This window comes from Phoenix dactylifera, chromosome 14 (assembly GCF_051530095.1).
Source record: "Phoenix dactylifera cultivar Ajwa chromosome 14, Ajwa_hap1_PhDact_Kaust_v1.1, whole genome shotgun sequence".
Classification (NCBI taxonomy): domain Eukaryota; kingdom Viridiplantae; phylum Streptophyta; class Magnoliopsida; order Arecales; family Arecaceae; genus Phoenix; species Phoenix dactylifera.
In genome coordinates, this window is record NC_143203.1 from 28,287,579 (window position 1) to 28,307,379 (window position 19,801).

Sequence of the window (19,801 nt, forward strand, 5' to 3'; positions counted from 1 at the left end):
ACGCAATAGCATGTGACAGCCCAATTATCTCACCTCCTCAATACTGCTATGTTATCAAGTTATTAGTCATGACTTTACATCTATAATGACCAGGGTCAGAAGCATGGTCATCTTAGTCCCACGAGAATTCTTGACAAGAAGATTTTTCATACTTTAAAGAAATGTTTGAATCTTGTGTGGTACCATATCAACTTCAAAAGAGGTTTTTTCTTTAAAAATAATGGCATGGGAGATCTTGAACTGAAAGAGATCATTGCTTTCTCATCTCCATGCTCAAGAATTTTGATGAAGTCATGCTCTAAATAAGTAAGGTTGTTTATTATAAATAAGGGAATTCTCCACATCACCCACAAATTCGGCCAGCAGTATGTAGCCTCCAACAAAGCCATTGTCCTCCGCTGCCCGGGATGGCCTGCCCATTTGGTGTCATGGCACTCCTTCAATAGTTCCTTCCTTAGGTTCCCAAGTTAGGCATTACCATTTGGTTGCCCTTGGTGTACAGGATCCCATCCTTGACCCAACACTTTCTCGTTTTCCCTTCAGCAGCCAACTTCAATAAGCCTTGCACCATAGTGTCCTCTATCTCTTTTCGGATGCAGTCGTGAAGGGTCACTTGGGGTTGGCACACCCTTGCCAATTCCATCTATCGGCCTAGCATATCAGTCACTTAATTCTCCTTGTGGGCTCCAGCAGCATGTCAAACTCGAGTAAGAAGTCATGCCAACAAACTTACTTTATTACCATATAACGGAAACTAGTAATCTGCTACCAAGCCCCATCTCCCCCATGTACAATCAGTGAGATAGCTTTAGAATTAATTATATAACCCATACTAGCAACTAGGCACATATAATGCATGTCTATAACAAAATTGAAATTTAAAAATTGTGATGGAGATTTTAATATTTAGTTTGTTAAATAATCAAATTATTTTTTTAATACATCTCTATAAAATAGTTAACAAATAGTACCTATATGTAAATATAATCTCCTTCACATATAAAGGGAAGGGATGATGGACATGGATGTGAGGTTTGGTGATCAAAATATAGGCTCCAATCATGGTTCGTCTGAATGGAGCAAGATATCAACTTGTCTTAAGTTGATTTTTATAACAAGATGATAGAAAAGTTTAATTACAAAAGTGAGGACATGAAAAGAGGATAAAGATTTGATTTTTTTTTTTCCTTTTGCTTACATGGAAAAGAATGATCAAGGATTGAAAAATGACCACACCGTAGTATTACCCTCTTATACCAAGCCCTATACCATCGAAAATACCCAGCAGTACCACCTTGAAACAGCAAGCTATGAATTGATATAGAGGCATATGGCAGTACGTATCATACCAATGCATAACTGATATCCTATATTGTATTTTAAGCCTTCAGAATGATTAATTTGTCGGCAAAAAGAAACTAATAGATGCAACTAAGATGCATGAGTTTGAGAGACTCACAAATATGCAAATGCTATCCCAATTTGCAAAATAAAACTCTTTCATGTAATTCAAGAATAATGCAACATATGCCAAAATAATGGAAAGAAACAAGTTTCCCTTTGTGAAATATGGTTTCAGTATCATATGACATGTTAGATTTTAATATGAAGTTTTAAATTCCATGGCCGGCAAAGTTACAGCAAGAGGCCAATTCATCTTTTATTTAGTTTATCCACATTATGCTGTTACCATGGCATTTCCATGGAAATTAGACATTCACATGGTAATCTAAAACCATAGTAGGATATGTTTCCACAATAGTTGATTGGATGAAATTTTGAGGTTACAAAATAGCATGCAAAATGAAGGTTTCCATGGCAATAAAAAAAATCCACTAGTTCCAGATCTTTTACTCCCGTATTTTGCATGAGAGACGCCTCCTCATTCCATCCCCCCTCTCTTTCCCAAAACAACTCACTGATTCCCTTTTTTCATCGTAACATCATATGCCTTGCCATCTAACATGTGAAGATCAATCATAGCTCCCTTCTTTGCCTTGGGTGTAGAGGGCATCCATGATGTAGATGCTTTTAGGGATGCAGGTTGATGAAGTGATGGAAGGTGTTAAGGGCATCATAATTGAGAGAGAGTGGAAGGAGCGACACAAATCCAAAGGGGAAATATATAGCTGGAGAGGAGGGGCAAGCGAGCAAGGCTGCCAATGCCCAATGGTGAGAGGAATGTGGGAAAAAATGTGGTCATGCTGGTAGAGGCCCAAAACGAGATGGACTCATCTCTTCCTCATCCCTCAATGTTTGAGAAAAAAATATTTTATTATATCTATTATTTTTAGCAAATAATAGAGAACATCGTAATAAAATTTTCCATGGGATCCCCTTGTAGCATCATTCTATTCCCACATTTTTTAAATCCTTTAGTAATTCTTGTCTATATACCCAAGCAGACCCTAAGTGCTTTCTACTTTTCTTGATTTTCAATCACTAGGCCCCACCCATATCAACCAACATTAAAAGACAAAGGCATAAGGATGGTCAAAGCCTACACCCGAAGTTTAAATTTCAAGACTGTTATGTATGACAACCCCGAAAAGATAGTTCCATTCAACAACAGCATTCATATTCCCAAATAGATAACAATGGAAGAAGGAGTTTTATTTAAATTTACATGAAAAAAAAAACATTTTACTGTTGTTCAATAGCCAAGACTCACCATCACTTCTTGATTCTTCAATAACATCTTCTTCCCAAGCTTTCTTGAATAAATCATCAAATTGCACCGAGTATCTATCCTGCAGAAAAAGATAATCGTCAGCAGTAAGGGCTAAAGACAGCATCAAAACTCTGGTATGACCATAGAAATATGGATTCAAAAATTTGCAATATAATGGTAGTTATAGCTGTTATAATGGTTCAGCCCGTCCTGCCTCAAGATACTGATTCTTATATTGAATTTAGTTTTCCTTTTCTACAATAATGTTTTACAACATTTTCATTCTTTGATGTTTCAATAATAATGCTTTTATTAGTACTACATAATATATCTATAAAAATCTTATCCTAAACACAATTTGCACAGCATTGCTGCATAACTTCTATAAGATATTGTAACGTGTAAGAGGGCAAAATGTTAACTCAGATATATTCTCTTGGAACTTTTCACTTCAAGGGAATCCATTATAATAGTCCTTTAAAATTTTGAAACATGTCACTCCATGCAAATGATTGCCAAAACCATGACTATGACTCACAAGGAATCTTATAAAGATAAAAACATCTGTTGATCAATTATCAAAAGACATTCTATTATTTAATATTTTTTTAGTTTGTTGAGAATCAACTAACCAGGTTTTCCTCTGTCGCAACCTGACCTGTAGATAACCGCTCATTGGTGTATTTCCAATGGTAAGGAAATTCCTTTAAGAAAGTAAAGAAATTATTATGTCAGTTGCATGTAACTAGAAATAAAGATCTAGGCATAACTGAATTAACTTCTGTAGTTTACCTTAAGACAACCTAACTCCAACCCTTTCTTGAAACTAGGAGGAACAGCCTGAGCCACACCACCATTGATAACTTCATGCACCCATTCACCACTGCAAGCACCCTCAGGAAGGACCCTCTCCGGTGTCCGAGAATCATCAAGACCTCCTGGGCGGAACGGGCGGTTGTTCATACTGCCTCTGACAAAATCCTTTGCTGGTCCAGGCATGCGTCCCAAGGTTCCAGAATCCTGAGGTCCTCCCATCAGCTCTGTCACATCTATCTGGAATGCCAGCAAATGTGGTAAATCGAGCATGCATGTCATTTCCAATCAAGGAAAGAAAAAGTTCGGACAGTCTAACAAAGATTAGCAGCTGCGAACCCCACAAGCAACATAATGTTATAATCAATAAGGCAACAAATGGATTATAGGTTCAAATACCACATCAGTTAATCCGAAATTAAAATTATTTATACATTGGCTCTACAATGTCATAAAAATTGATGTTATTCAAAAATAGAAAAATGGTATGCGTAGCATTATAGCATGTCTCACCTAAAGAGCATCTCCAATTTTACACGAAAAGGAAAGCGTAGAGATTATAAATATGACTACATACCTGCACTGAGCTCGGATCCCATAACCCCGTCGAGCCTGTTTTCTTTGACCGCCTAAAGGGCAATTCCCACGAGGGCGCCACAACAGAACGAGGAGCGGAAGGTTCCAGGTGAACCTTCGCGCTATCAAACCAATCGAATACCCACTGCCTTCCCGAGTTTTCCACCGAGAACTCATCAGGATCCAATTCCGGGAGAAGGTACTTCTCCTCCAGATTCTCTTTCAAACTTTCTGATGTTTCTGCCGGGAATGCTGGCGGCTGCAGCCAAAAGAAAAACAAAGTGTGATAAATGAAACAACAAGTATGCAGTTCAAGAATTTCAAGGAAAACCCCTTTTTTTTCTTTCTTGGAGCTGAAATTTGTTTCTTGACCGATCCGGTGGTTCACCACTCTTTTTTTCCAGATAAGAGAGGAAAAGAACTTCAACAAACGATAGGAATGTTGGAGAAGATAAAGAAAAAAGGGTGTCTCAGAGAGTGTTTTAACGGAAGAATAAGAGAAGAAATTGGTACAAGGGTTGCGAATATATTGTGGAAAAAATTAAGAGGAAAGAAAACTTACGAGGATGAAGTCGGGGAGAGATCGAAGGGGGTTGGAGCTCTCGACGGGTGGGAGAGGTTCGAGTCTGAGATGTCCACTGTGACCGGAGAACCCAATTCTGAAGGCGACCTCGTTGGCCGCCGTGATCCGGTCCATCGGAGACGAAGACGAGGGAGCTTCTCCGCCCTGACGACCTTGCTTGAATCTTGCCCTATCTTGGCGGCATCTTTCTTTCGGAAGTCGGCAAGGCTTCCTTAAAAATAGATATATATATATATACCCTCCCTCCTCTCGCAAGGATATCATGACTCATGAGACTTTCCCAGCCAATTAGACCATCACTCGGTCGGTTCAACTCTGGCTCTGGTCTATTTTACTGAAATTCTAGCTCCACGGTTCGTTGGATTTAAGCCTCGGTCGGGCGCACGTGTTTTTTTTGGGCGCACGTCCTCTGATCTGCTACCCAGTCCTCTGCTTGATTATCTTCTCTATGGATGTGAGCGGCAAAGAACGTGTTAAGGGATTGCTTCCATGCGTTGATATCCTATTACAAGGGATTTGTGTGCCTGCAAGAAAAAAGGTCCAGATATCTATGCAATGACAGTTGCAGAATCCTCTTGAAGCCAAGTCTTCTGCACATTCCAATGAATAACAGCAAAATAAAGCTCCAACTATGCTCCAACTAGCTCGGCAACTGGCATCGAGCGTGGGAGCACCGCTTAGCAACCAGCTCATACAAGGCATCTATTCATATCACGAATTAGCATCGATTTTGATTGAGAGAATATTAGACATCTTGACCTTGATTTGAGCCAACTTTCTCGACTTCGGGCATACCTGAGGTGAAGAACTTTGGTATAGATTGAGGTGTCATTTTGCTCAGAGCAATAAAGACAAATAATTATGCTAAAGCTATAGTTAATGCACGATCGATGCGATTGCCGCCGCATGCTACTCGCACGGGATGGTTAACACATTATTAATGTGCAGCCGACCGTTACCATACAGTTAAGGCACATCGCACCAAATTAGGTAAGAAACACGTATTCTACCTTATATAAATAGGTAACCCGGGATCCTAAGGTAAGCTAACACAAAGATTCCTCTCCACAACAAATTTTCTCCCGTTCATATTGTTGCTCTAGTATTCTAATTTAATCATCAGAGATTCCCACCGAAAATCTTTCAGCAAGTAGATTAATTCTTGTAGGTTGGCGCACCAATTGTTCTCCTCGGGCTCAACCGGCCTCAGCTCTCCTTGGTACTCATCGATCTCAATACGCAACTAGTAGTGACCGTCCTCGGTGCAGAATCTAGTGGTGCACCACCATATCAAAATTCATCTTTAGTGCTCCAAGGGAAGCATCATGTAATGAGCATCATGTCCTCTTAGCTCGGATGAGGGATGGATTATTTATTAACTTGGGGAAGTAAAAGTTATCTCAATAGATATAGTAAATTCTAAGATCACAAAATGTAATAAGTATTTTCTTTTATGGACATTTTTATTTCCCTGACAAAATTTACATTGTGTCGCATATTGTATGGGAGTTGTATTTACATAAGCTTGCAAAATGTTGGGTATAAAGAAATAGACGCACCACCATACGAGGAACATCTCGTGGCTCTCCCTGGTCGATGGTATAGATTGGCATTTGAAAGGACTTTGATAGGTAGTAGGCTACTAAGCAACAGGGTCATTGAAGAGGGCATCATATACTCATGATGGATTGGCGAGGTGAGCAAGCAAAGGATCAGGGAGGATTGGCGGTGGAAGGCGGGTCAGAGAGATGGGCGGAGGCGGGGAGGGGCAAAAGGGCGGCAAGGGAGATGTGGGTGCAGGAGATGGATAAAGACCATATGTGTTTTTTGACTTAGATGGTTGTGCTCATGACTAATATAAGCTGCTGATGTACCAAAAAATAATTAAAAAAAGTGGCCCACTGCAACAGAAATGAGGTGGGCAAGAGGGTCGTGTGAAAAGCCAGCCATGCGGCGGGGAAAAGAAAGAGTTCGGTCACAGTCGACCGCAACACGGGGGCGAGAACGAGAGGGGGGCACCATGACGTCCATTGGGAGGCCGATAGGGTTGCATACTTGTAGTAGGAGTAGAATGGTGTGATGAAGCCTGATTTGAGTGCTCGCCACTTGGCCCATGGTCTCTTGATCACGGGTCGAGCTGTAGGATTTCCGGTTTGGGCTGCCAACCACCTACTACGGCACTTGCAACATGCAATTGAATCACGGGCTTCCAGATACATGAATGGGCTGTGCCTGGAACTCAACATGAGTTGAACTGCGAAAATTGGAAAATAATTTATATAAATAAAGTGGCATTGTGATGTATTTTTTTTAGGAAGAAAGGCAGTTTCATCTTCTATGTGAAAGCGCAATTAGTAGTCGTTTTCATATGAATTTTTTTCTCAATTGAAATCAAATTATTTGCTTGAAGCTTATTAGGAAAGAGGACAATGACATCGCTTATTGATGGCTGGGCATGGATTTAGAGCCAATAGGCTCCACAATTTGTAAAAATATCATTTAAGGATACATATACAGAAAATATGGTCCTTATGAAAATTCTAATGAACCTTGATCCAAAGGAAAGAAATAGTAATACGAAAAATATCTTACCGGCTCATGATACTGTCAGCACTTGTATCCATGGTTTTGTCTGTTGTATCTATTATTTGGACCCTTTTGAAATGAAGGTCTCTTTGAGGGCCGACGCTATTTCAATAGAAGGTGATTAGCAACTGCGATTGCATGGGGCTAGAGAGTTAGAGTTGCATACCCTGATTCAAGACATTTTAGTATTTGGCGAGAGGTTGTTTCTTTTTTTGAGATGATGCATGTTTACCGAATAGAGGTGTAATTTAGATGGTTTTTTTTGTGTCTGATTAGCCCCCTTTTTTTTTTTTCTCTTGAAAACGGGTGCTTCATATAGTGCGTTTACGAATACATCCAATAAGATCAAAATACAACAACTCGCGAAATGCCAATAACTACTTCTCCTCCTCCGACCAAATGGCATATCTCGAGTGGTGGGCCGCATAGGCAGCTACTCGATCTAATTAGTTCGGGGGACTATTCTAAACTTCTAACGCCAATATACTCAAAAGCTTTTAAGAATATTTTATTTTTTAATTTTTTTTGAATGTATTCGCTACTAAAAACGTCCGACACAGAGAGAGGACGGGAAAAAAAAAATTCCTAATATGTGAACTCAAACAAACACAGATCTTGACCCAATTGTGCTCCCAGCCGGTGACCCCGCCAGCATCTTGGGCCGTTTCCTCTTCGTGCACCCTCCGCGTCTCCTCGTCGGATCGATCGAGATCTCCAAGGTTCTCTAAACCCTAGCTCGGCTTTCTCTGGAGAGAAGGGCCGATGAGGCTCCTCGCCGGGCTTTACGTCTCCTTGCTGGTGCTTTGCGCGTCGTGGGATGCTATCTGCGGCGCCTCCGATTCGAAGCAGGACGAAGAAGCGAAGAAGACGAACAAGTTCCGGGAACGCGAAGCCAGCGATGATATGCTCGGATATCCCAACTTGTAAGATCGATACCCCACCCCCTCTCTGTCTATATATCAGCTCGTGTCAATCAAATCCATGGAGGTGCAGAGTCTAGACATTATCTGTGCTCCAAATATGGAATTTTGTCGAGCTGGTTCGGATACAGATTTTGTCCCAGTATTTAACATTACTACTTGGTTCTGGTCCTGACCAAAGAAACTTGTTTTTCCAAGTTTGTGTATATATTTTGCACTGTTTGGAATGATGCAATTTGTCATGTATGAAGTAATTGTGGTTTAATCATGCATTGTGATTCGAAGATGACTAAAAGATGGTGGTATTTTGCGGTTTCTTTCTTGTAGAGATGAAGATTCTTTGTTGAACACCAAATGTCCAAAGCATGTTGAATTGAGATGGCAGACTGAAGTTAGCTCCAGCATATATGCGACCCCCTTGATTGCTGATATTAACAGGTGAAAATTTTCGTATGCACCAATTGGGTTTTGGGTTAATTAAGAACATCGAGCAGCTACTTGAATCATCTTGGCTTTTATTTTCAGTCGATTCCTTTGTACTCATGTAAGCCAACACAACATGTTTTAACTCTATAGTGCTGTTAATGAGATGGTATAGTTGAAATGCACAAGAAGAGAGATGTGGTACTCCCACTGCATAATTTTCCTTGAGATAGTTCTCCATTATAAACATCAATTTGCTAATGTATTGTATATCATCAGAGTAATTTGGCTCATATAAGTATCTGTATCATTATCCTTGATGTCGAGCTCTGGGCAATTCTATCCTTTTCTGTTGCCAATTGAAATATGTCATGAATGTGGTTTTACTTGTCTGAAGATGTGTACTGACATGGATTGCTTCTTTTTCTATAATTTCAGCGATGGCAAGCTTGAGGTGGTGGTGCCATCATTTGTTCATTATTTGGAAGTGCTGGAAGGTTCTGATGGAGATAAACTACCAGGTGCATTTTGATGTCCCCTCTACCTTGAGTCTTCTATGAATGCTTTACATTGATAAATTACCAGGTGCAGTTTGGTAGTAATACGGAATAAAAATAATCATCAAGTATCATATGAATGTTTTTCAAGTTCAAAAACTATCTGCTGGTTGCTGGATATTCTCATCGCCACTTCCTTTTACATTTCATTTAAGTTATGATTTGATGTATACTGCTAAATTGTTAAACTTTTAAAGAAGAAATGCAATATATTTGTTGTTAGACTTTGTCATTGTTTCTTGTTTCATGTCCGACTTCTTGATTATAGGATGGCAATTGGCATTTAACATTTCTACTACCTTTTTTTTTTCTTTAAAAGGCTGGCCTGTCTTCCACCAATCAACAGTTCATTCGAGTCCTCTCTTATATGATATTGATCAGGATGGTATGAGAGAAATAGCTCTGGCTACTTACAATGGTGTTGTTAATTTTTTCAGGTAAGTAAGTCTAATCTTTTGCTTGGTGGATTTGTTCATTTGAAGCTTGATTTAATTTTTATATAGGGCCTCAGGCTATATGATGATGGACAAACTAGAGGTACCTCGTAGAAAAGTTCGTAAGAACTGGTATGTTGGCTTGCATCCAGACCCTGTGGACCGTTCTCATCCAGATGTTCATGATGATTTGCTAGTTCAAGAGGCTGCTGTTATGAATGCAATGTCTTGTAAGTCATCAACAATGTAATTCTATTTTTCTGGTTCTGATTTGACTGGTGACTGGTGAACTATTCTCACCTATATCACTATTTTGACTGCCAATCCCATAACCTAAGTTCCCACCATCTCTTTCTCACTTTCCTAGCCTGATGAAACTGTGTAATAGCAGTCTTGCATGGATCCTGATGTTGCTTTACACACACATATTTCTAATATACTCTCATAACCATCATATCATAATCGTGCACAATTTTTCTTTCTTTGTCGCATGATGTTGCCCAAAAGCTAAATACATGCAATCTGTGCTTCCATATCTGAGAAGCATATCCATAACATGTCTGTGTTGTTTCCTTTTGATAGCTTCATGTTATTGAAAAACATTATCTCAGATTTTCAGTAGTTTCAAATATCATATCTAATATCAAGTTCTGCTCCTAAAGTGTTTGTTAGATTTGGATATGCGGCAAATCACTTCATTTTAAGTCTGCCCTTCAACCTAGTGAATATTTTCATATAAAAATATGACACAAATGTTTCAGATGGTGCATGTATTGTATTTTTACAGATATGAATGGAAGCATGTCGGGTTTAAATAATTCTGTTACATCAACGGTTGGCGACACTGGCTCATTGAAGAATGTATCCAAGCCAGATGATCAAGGAAAACATGATCCTGCTCAAGCAGGTCAAGATAATGTGCTGGTGAACAACCTGCATAATAGCACTATGCGTACTGTATCACCAGGAAGTACCTTGGCAGAGAATGCAACAATCTCTCAACGGAGACTTCTTCAAGACACTGATTCAAAAGGGGCTCAAGAGGAAATTTCTGTATCTCATGCCAATGATAGCAATTTACATGCAACAACTGTGGAAAACAATGAGGTTCTGGAAGAAGGTGCTGATTCATCTTTTGATTTATTCCGGAATTCAGAAGATCTAGCTGATCAGTATGGTTATGATTATGATGATTATGTGGATGAAACCATGTGGGGAGATGAGGAATGGACAGAAGATAAACACGAGAAAATGGAAGATTATGTGAACATAGATTCGCACATCCTAAGCACTCCAGTAAGTATGACATGCTATATTGTGCACATGCTTAAGGATTTGTAATAATTTAAAAATTAGTTTATCCAGGTACGAACAATCTCACTGAAACCCTACTATTCCATCTAGGTAATTGCAGATATTGACAATGATGGCATACAAGAGATGATTGTTGCAGTGTCCTACTTTTTTGATCGCGAGTAAGACTCCCTCCCACCCCACTCTCTAGTAGTATGTTCTTTTACATGAAGCAAATGGTAAGAGAATGAGTCCTTGAGCTGATTGCAGATATATACATTGCTGTTTGTTAGATATAGTTTATTTTCTCCTCTTGTTTATGGGAATCCTTTTGAAAGTGCTCTGGTTCAGCACATGTTTCACTACTTAGCTTGGTTGAAGACTGGCCAAGTGTGCTTAATGTAGTTCTTAGATATTATAGATTATTTTGATCAGCAAAATTAACAGATCTTTGCTGGTAGGGTTAGTAATTCAGATAATTCCTATCTCTTTGGACTTGAGAAAGGAAGTTATGTTTTTTAGTCTTTTAGGTGTTTTATCTCCATCCTTTTCTACAGCAATAGGCTGTGATTCTTTTTAGATTTGTTACTATAATGTAATAAATTATGCCTTTTAAATCAACTCCCACTATCAATTATTAAGTTGAAAGCGTACATGGAACTTGTCAAATACAATCCTTTTTCCCCTTTCCAGAAAAGGATTAGTCAAAAATTCTGAAGTTAACTTTAGTCATATCATATCCAACATTCATTATCATCAGTACTTGCTGATGCTGCACCGCAGCTTTGAGTTCATATAATTTATCCTTGTTTTCTTGGCAAAATCTTTTTCAGGATATGCAGCTGCATACTGTCCCCTAACAACTAAAGCACCATCTTTATTTTTTCGTGATGAAGAGTTTACTTCCTGAGCTGTGTCTTTATAAGCCAATGCTACAGGTCCAGAATATGATGACTTGCAAAATTTTAAATTGGCGCTTTTTGATATTCATTTTCCTTCGTTACCCTTTTGGTTGATGTGTTTCATTACCTGGTCATCTAGCTAAAAATTCTCTTTAATGTCATCTGATGAATGTTGCAGATCTTATAAATCCATAAATTACTAATTTCTTACAAAATTTCAAATTTATGGCCTTCTTGGAATTTAGACAAAAGAAAATATCTTCTCCTTATTATCCAGTGGCAAATGCTTTTGCTTCAGCCACAATTTTATATACTTTTGAGATCTGATTCCTGGTTGCTCCAATTGAAATGCAACCCACCACTCTATCCACTTGTTATAGAACTGCACATTGAATTTCACCAATGCGATGTGCATCCTTGTTTTCTCCACTTAGTCATACTACTTAATTTAGTCTTTATAATGCTCCTTATGTAACTCAGCTAGACATTCTCCTTTGTTCTTGGTCATAGAAGTCATTTAAAGAAGCATCTCTCTACTTGTTAACCTGATGAAAACCCATAGTGCACCCCTTACAAGTGATCAAACAATGGTGTGAATTGCTTGTGCTGATTGCTATAGCCTACTTGACACCACTAGTACTATTAGTGAGTCACCTTTTTCAGGTGCAGTAACCTGACAATTTAAGTTGTTGATTAATGCAATTTGCAGGAATGTTCTGGTTCATAAGTTCTTGTTGCTTGCGGTGGTAGCACTTGAGAATCAAACTTGATTTTTGACACACCAGAGTTATCTATTTGTGTTAAATAGAGTTAAAGATTTACAAGAAGGAAGGAAGACTTTTTTATGAGGATAAAATCCAAGGTACTTTAGGCTAGGGATGGAAAATGCTACATTTTGAGGTTACCAGAAATATTGGCTTTGGATGGGTTTGAACTTTGAAGGAATGGAAAAGAGCATTCTAGATGTTGGAGCTATATTAAGATTGGTGCAAGTAATTCATAGAATGAATCAGGATGCAAAAACTAGAAAGGGTTACAGCAAATATGTTATAGCTTTATATGGAACACATATTGGCGAACTACGAAAGTGACTGTAATGCAATAATCGATAGACTATTCAATGACTAGTATGTCCTTGAAATTATCACCTTAGAGTTAACAAGTAAAAGTAGAAGCTGATGCAGGAAAATTTTTCCCGTTAACATATCTGCTAGGCCTTGTTCTTGCTCATGGGATTTCTTCCTGGTCTTCCATGCATCCAAAACTTCATTTGACTTCAAACTGTTGATTCTACTTGTTCATGTTTCTATTAAAGTTTTATTTCAGCGGGCAAATCACTTCTAGTGATTGGTTTAAATTTTAATTAGAGTTTCTTGTTAATAGCTCTGTTGTTTATAAACCTTGGCATCTCTCCTTAGTCCTTATTAATTTTGTAGTAATATGTTTGGCTTATAATTTGACAGGTACTATGATAACCCAGAGCATTTAACAGATTTAGGCGACATTGATATCGAAAAATATGTAGCAAGTGGCATTGTTGTTTTCAATCTTGATACAAAACAAGTCAAATGGACTGCTGATCTTGATCTGAGTATTGATACTGGAAGCTTCCGTGCATATATATATTCTTCTCCTACAGTTGTTGATTTGGATGGTGATGGATGTATGGACATACTTGTTGGCACTTCATATGGCTTGTTTTATATTTTAGATCATCATGGTGAGTTTCTAGGCATTACCACAATTTTATTTTCTTTATCTTCTATCAATCATATCTCGGCTTTGGTAGTATCACAAGTTCTTTTCCTAATTATTCTCAATAAAAAAAATTATCTACACATGGTTTCTCCAGTTATGACAAGATGTAGTCCGGTTTAGCATATAGTCCTTCAAAACTTCCAGATTAAAACATGTCATTTAGTAGTTGTTTGGATCTTTTATCCCTTGCTGTCATGTTTTGTGTTTGACAGTTTTGTCAATTGATCCACCGTTTTTGTTTTTTGTACTTATGTTAATATTGCAGCTGCAAATGATTTTATCACCTGTTGATTGGATAGCAATAGGGAATATGCAACTTTCATTTATAATTTGCAGACGTAGGTGGGGGCACAAATGAGCTGAGCTGAGCCAAGTATCAGACCGCTTGGGCTCGTCAGTATGTACAGGGGCTGCTCGAGCTTAGCTTTAGCTCAAGCCGAGCCTAACATAATTTGTTCAAGCATGGCTTGTATAAGTTCTTAGCCAATTTTTAATTGAGCCAAGTCGAGGTTCTTCTTAGTTTGCAGTCCACTAGTGCCAGGCTTGGCTTATTTATGAGCTGAATTCTGAAATTTGTTTGATCTCAGATTATTTTCTACCTTAGACAAGCTCGGACAAGCTGCTGCTGAGCTGATCCTGAGTTACCAATGGGCAGCTCAGATTGTTTGCAGCCCTACATATAATACCCTTGCAGTATGAATGAGTAATCTGAGTAAAAGCCTGCACCTTGTTGACTCATCTCTGATCTTGTTTATGTCCAGGTAAGGTGAGAGAAAAATTTCCACTTGAGATGGCTGAGATTCAGGGACCAGTGGTGGCAGCAGATATAAATGATGATGGTAAAATTGAAATAGTGACAGCTGATACGCATGGAAATGTTGCTGCATGGACCGCCCAAGGAGATGAAATTTGGGAAGTACATCTTAAGAGTCTTATACCACAGGCAAGTGCTAGTTTTTAGGATTTCTTGCATGTATATCTTTCTAAATATATGAAATTGTATGAATACTCTCGTAAAATTACTATTTGCATGTATATCCTTCTTTTTTTTTTCTTTTTTGCATAAGTACGCGTATCATCTAACGTCATTAAAAAATAAATGGCTTAAAACTAAAATGATTGAAATACCCTTATGGGTAGATATGAAAAAAAGTTATAACGACAAGTCAAAAAAAGATCGAGCCAGATTATCAATTTTTTTTTTTTAAGATCACGACTCGGTCGAGTTGGAATATTAGGTAATCATTTTGATAATACTATTCTCTATTTGATTTCGATATAATTATCATTATTGAATCTATGACATCTATATATTTTTTGTTATTTTTAAAAGATTAAAGCATATCACATTTAAATTAAATATAGATGCTTAGATTAGTAAAATATTTTTTAATGATTTGTAAATGTTGAGTTGTTTGTTTTTAAGGCGAGAATTTCGTAAAAGCAACATGATTCATTTTATAAGAGTTGATATTAATATGAGATCATGTGACATGATAATATTAATATTTTTTTGCCCCTTTTTTTATATTAAGAACAACTTAATTATCTTTACTGAATTTTGAGCATTTTTCATTGGATTTTTTTAAGTATATACCCTCCTAAATATGTATAATTGCATGAATACCCTTACAAAGTTGCTATTTGCATGCGTATCCTTATGAAGTTTTTTTTTGCGCGTCTACCTGTAAGGATATTTCAGTCATTTCAAATTTAAATCGTTTCTTTTTAAAGGCATTAGATGGTATGGGTATATATATAAAAAAAGAAAGAAAAAAGGGTATACATGCAAAATGAGTATTTTATGAGGGTATACATGCAAATAACAATTTTATGAGGGTATTCATATAATTTTGTATATTTTGGAGGGTATACTTGCAAAAAAATCCTATTTTTAATATTTTTTTAATCTAGGTATGGTATTTGGCATTTTGGTATTATAGTTCCTTGTAGTGTTTAAAAAAGAGAGAGGCAAGAAAACCTAACTAGTGTTTACAGTAGGTGAACAATTGGGTTGATTGGGCCAAAACTCACGGTGATCTGACATAATTTGGATCCACTAATTTGATTCCTGGTTGGGTTCCTGCATTTGGGTCTCTTATTTGGCTCTGCTCGCATCTAGGAAAATTGATTATTAAATGAATATGTCTCTGCTTGCTTGACCTGATTAGCCTAGCCCAGAACAACCTCCACTTACCATGAGCCAGCAAACTGGGATCTTGACCGGCAAACCACCCAGTCTGACTTGGTAAGAGAGCTGCTTGTGCATGAACCCAATCCCAAATCTGATATCCAGATCGACTCATTTGCAAATTAAGCTGAGAAAGAATTTGATTATGCATCAGTAGCGAAGAGTATGCCCCTAATTGAAAAAGAATCAGACTAGCACGATCTCCAAAGCTGAGTGACACATTAAGATTTGTTATGGTTATATAATTTAGTATCAGACTTTCATTAGAGTGCTATGTTAGCGAACCATTTATGGCATGGCTCTATGATTAAGCTCTAATTTTTGAGCAAAAGAAAATAAACTTTGGATAGCCTCTTCTGTATGATGGATTATATCAATAATTTCTCTTTTGTCTATAAAACAACTACTTTCATCTAGGTAGTGCTTCCTTCTGGCAACTGTATAAACTAATAGCTCTAAGTAAAGATCTTGGTTTGCAATATTCTACAAAAACAAATCCTACCCAACAAAAAGGCTCTAAATTATGCTTGCTGCTTCTTAACTATATGCTTATTCTAGCAAGTTTAATACCATTCTGTGTTGTGCCAGACTTGGCATATTGGCACCAATGGATGTATGAAAATCAATCTACATGCCTTTAACATTTTTTGTGGAAATTCTACCTTTTTGTTGATTTCATCTGCACATGTTGAAGCTAGAAAAAAGGTTTTTCTACGTGACATCGGTACAATACATAGGGCCTACTAACCCTTGGACTTCAGACAAAAACTGGAGTCCATGTGTGGACCCACTTCTTGGCAGGTATTTTGAGCTGCTGCTTCTTGCCCATTATGATAGATTATTTTCTTTTTAGGAGATTATGATAGATTACTTCACCCGTTTATTATTGAATTTAGGATTGCTTCAGTGTCAGCACTTTATTTGGATATCCTGTCATATTTTGTACATATGCTCTTGTACGTATGGAGGCAGACATGCACATTGGTTGAAATGACATGTTTTGTTAGGGAGATTGTTGTTGCAGTGCATATTATGCTTATATTAGCATATTAGCAGTTATGCTTGATAGTTAATTATCAAATCGATGCCAGGGTCCCACCGTAGGTGACGTTGATGGGGATGGTTATACCGATGTTGTAGTCCCAACAATCTCAGGAAATATATACGTCCTCAGCGGAAGAGATGGTTCACTAGTTCATCCCTTCCCATATCGAACACATGGGAGGGTGATGAGTCAGGTTCTTTTAGTTGATTTAAGCAGAGGCAATGAAAAGTCGAAGGGGTTGACTCTTGTTACAACTTCATTTGATGGTTATTTGTACTTGATTGATGGGGCCACATCATGTGCAGATGTCGTTGACATTGGCGAGACTTCGTATGTCATCTCCTCATCTGTCAATTATATAAGCCCTTCTGTTTTCAGGGAAGGGAAAAGCATGACTTAATAATATCCATGCAAAGCTGTGCTGATAGTTGGTTTTTTATAATATGCAGATACAGCATGGTCTTGGCTGATAATATTGATGGTGGAGATGACCTCGATCTAATCGTTAGTACCATGAATGGCAACGTTTTCTGCTTTTCCACCTCCTCACCACACCATCCTCTTAAGGTATGTCTGAGATTCTTCTTTAATCTGTGACAGAAAATCTCCATCTATTCTTGCATGTTAGACAGTGTTGTTTGTTATCACATTTAAAAAAAGTGAATATCTGTAGTGCTAGATACAAATTTGGATTGATAGATAAAATTGCTCACCTATTTAGCCTGTGCAAAGGGTCCTTCGTCCTTTCATCGTCTTGGCCTTTTTTCACTGCTGAAATTAGCCCCAGATTAAAGGTGGATCAATATTACTGGAACACATTATATTTTGGGATCTTATCTCTCTGCTGTTTCCTTTCAGGAATGGAGATCGCCAAACCAGGGTAGGAATAATGTTGCATACCAACATAATCGTGAAGGAATTTATGTCTCGCATGCATCCCGGGCTTTTCGTGATGAAGAAGGCAAACATTTCTGGGTGGAAATGGAGATTGTAGACAAATACAGAGTACCCTCCGGGTCTCAAGGACCTTATAATGTTACAGTAAGACTCCGTCCTGTCCTCAATGGCTTCCCTTTCACTTAAATCTACCATCGATTTCTTATGATGCTTTTCTCTCTTCTTCTTTTCGGTGCTGAACATCTAGACAACTTTATTAGTTCCTGGGAATTACCAAGGAGAGAGGCGCATAGCGGTCAATCAGGTCTACAAGCAACCAGGGAAGCAGCGGGTGAAGCTGCCAACAGTACCTGTTCGAACAACAGGCAGCGTGCTAGTGGAGATGGTTGACAAGAATGGACTATATTTCTCTGATGAATTTTCGCTTACATTCCATATGCATTTCTATAAGCTGCTGAAGTGGCTTGTGGTGCTGCCGATGATGGGGATGTTTGGTGTCCTTGTTATTCTACGCCCACAGGAAGGTGCACCTTTGCCATCCTTCTCACGGAATACAGATTAGCGACTTTTTTGTAGAGTTCATACCGGGAGAGAGCAATTGGAAGAAAGGTTTTGATTTTCGAATGATACAGTACTTAAAACTGATATGTTATTTAAGTTTATACAGTAAGTGTAAACTTTTCTTATTCTTGGTGCCGGCAGCTCCCTCCATCTCGGTACGCATTTTGTTGCAGAAAGTTTTTGTAATTTAGAAAGGAACGGTTGGTGTTTTATTAACTTTTTCTCTGGTGATGAGAATCAAAAGAATTTTTTCTCATAATAAATCGGGTGGATTTAATCCTCCCTTCCCAAGAAAAGGGACATCGAGGGGGGTACGAGAGATCGCATCGGTCATTTTCTGTGAAATCAGTAGGCATCATTTGGGGAAAACCCGGCAAAAATGTACTTTATGGCCCCAACGTTTCCTATGAAGACAGATCACCAACCGTAGGCGATAACCAAAAACGAGCATTAGACGGATCTAGAAATATACCTTGCAATGCTACCCTACATCTTAAGCAGTGGATTTGCTAATTTTCAATGTTGCAATGGAATTGGAGGTAGTGTACTTGTTCCCTAGGTACTAAAGTATGTACAATACAAAATGAACCTACAACTCCACAAGAGCAAGTACAGAAATGAACCCTTGGATACATGGTGGTACAAAAATGCTCCTATATGCTGATGATACGCTGATCTTTTTAAGGGCGAGAAAAGAATTCTATGCGGCATTGAAGATCATTCTGTTCAGTTTTGAAATGGTCTGGAGGCTCTCTATCAACCACCAAAAGAGCTCAATTTCAGGTATCTGTCAGTACTCCTCTGCAGGAGCAAACTGTGGTGAATGACTAAACCGTCAACTGGTGCCTCTTCTCTTAAACTATTCTACGCAGAACGAAACCTAAAAAGCTGATTGGATGGTGCTAGTGCAGAGGTTGAAACTAAATTGGCATCTTGGAGAAGCAAGAGGGAGGCTCATCTTAGTCAATTCGGCTGTCGCATCTCTCCCCACTTACTTCATGTCCATCTTCAAGGTTTCAGCATAGGTCCTAAAGAAAATCGATTGCATTAGATGGTTTTCTTTGGCAAAGCACGGCATCCACAAAAGGGTTGTCTTGCAAAGTGAATTGGCAGACAGTGTGCCTTCAAAAAGAAGAGGGTGGACTCGGTGCAAAAGACCTCAATCAATTCAACAAATCCCTTCTGGCCAAATGGGGATGGGGATACATTTGCGTGTAAATACCTCGATCAATTCAACCTATCCCTTCTGGCCTATGGGAAAAATAAATTCAATTCGCCTATCATAGGAAAGTGAAGCTTTCGGTGAGTTGGAAGCTCATTAGAGGGTGCTGGAGCCTTTGACGTGACATTGTCCTCTCTCCCAGTATTTTGGAATAGGACCCAATTCTTGATTGGAAACAGCCTGAGGCATACTGTTTTGGAAAGACAATTGGCTGACTGATGCCCCATTACAATCCATCTTTCCCTCACTATACGATCTTAGCTCAAAGAACAGATCTGTAGCTGATATCCTCTGCGAAGATCAGATTGCCTGTAAGACCCTCAGTTGATGCTCAGACTCAATTCAACCATCTTATATCTCTGTTAGCTT

At 38.4% G+C, this 19,801-nt stretch overlaps 2 protein-coding genes across 4 annotated transcripts in view; one reads left to right on the forward strand and one right to left on the reverse strand.

Moving 5' to 3' along the window:
- LOC103713726 (RNA helicase, ATP-dependent, SK12/DOB1 protein) overlaps nt 1-4,868 on the reverse strand; it is a 29,169-nt gene extending 24,301 nt beyond the window's left edge. The window contains exons 1-5 of one of the 2 annotated variants that reach the window (XM_008800742.4): nt 4,623-4,868; nt 4,062-4,319; nt 3,464-3,724; nt 3,304-3,375; nt 2,672-2,750 (exon numbers count right to left, since the gene is read on the reverse strand). In XM_008800742.4, the coding sequence (XP_008798964.3) occupies nt 2,672-2,750; nt 3,304-3,375; nt 3,464-3,724; nt 4,062-4,319; nt 4,623-4,757 (805 nt within the window). In that variant the 5' untranslated portion in view covers nt 4,758-4,868. Of the gene's footprint in view, nt 1-2,671; nt 2,751-3,303; nt 3,376-3,463; nt 3,725-4,061; nt 4,482-4,622 lie in introns of both variants that reach the window. The other variant, XM_088711137.2, reaches the window with a different exon arrangement.
- A 2,920-nt stretch (nt 4,869-7,788) lies between these two features.
- Nucleotides 7,789-18,335, forward strand: LOC103713727 (protein DEFECTIVE IN EXINE FORMATION 1-like). 2 transcript variants are annotated; one of them, XM_008800744.5, is made up of 13 exons: nt 7,789-8,152; nt 8,477-8,587; nt 9,011-9,093; nt 9,449-9,566; nt 9,641-9,793; nt 10,351-10,859; nt 10,968-11,038; nt 13,222-13,478; nt 14,278-14,459; nt 16,799-17,082; nt 17,202-17,319; nt 17,611-17,793; nt 17,897-18,335. In XM_008800744.5, exons 4-13 carry the CDS (start codon nt 9,545-9,547, stop codon nt 18,209-18,211), a joined length of 2,094 nt encoding a protein of 697 aa, XP_008798966.1. In that variant the 5' UTR covers nt 7,789-8,152; nt 8,477-8,587; nt 9,011-9,093; nt 9,449-9,544; the 3' UTR covers nt 18,212-18,335. The 2 variants fall into 2 exon arrangements, with proteins under 2 accessions (XP_008798966.1, XP_008798965.1); XM_008800743.5 differs by having other exon boundaries at nt 7,799-8,152; nt 9,633-9,793.
- The last annotated feature ends 1,466 nt before the right edge of the window (nt 18,336-19,801 follow it).

Bases quoted from the DNA above. Each gene is read 5' to 3' on its own strand.
- LOC103713727 (XM_008800743.5), top strand. From the start codon at position 7,992: ATGAGGCTCCTCGCCGGGCTTTACGTCTCCTTGCTGGTGCTTTGCGCG. The intron at 11,039-13,221 runs GTAAGACTCCCT...ATAATTTGACAG, and splicing joins TCCTACTTTTTTGATCGCGA to GTACTATGATAACCCAGAGC. The intron at 14,460-16,798 runs GCAAGTGCTAGT...AATCGATGCCAG, and splicing joins TTAAGAGTCTTATACCACAG to GGTCCCACCGTAGGTGACGT.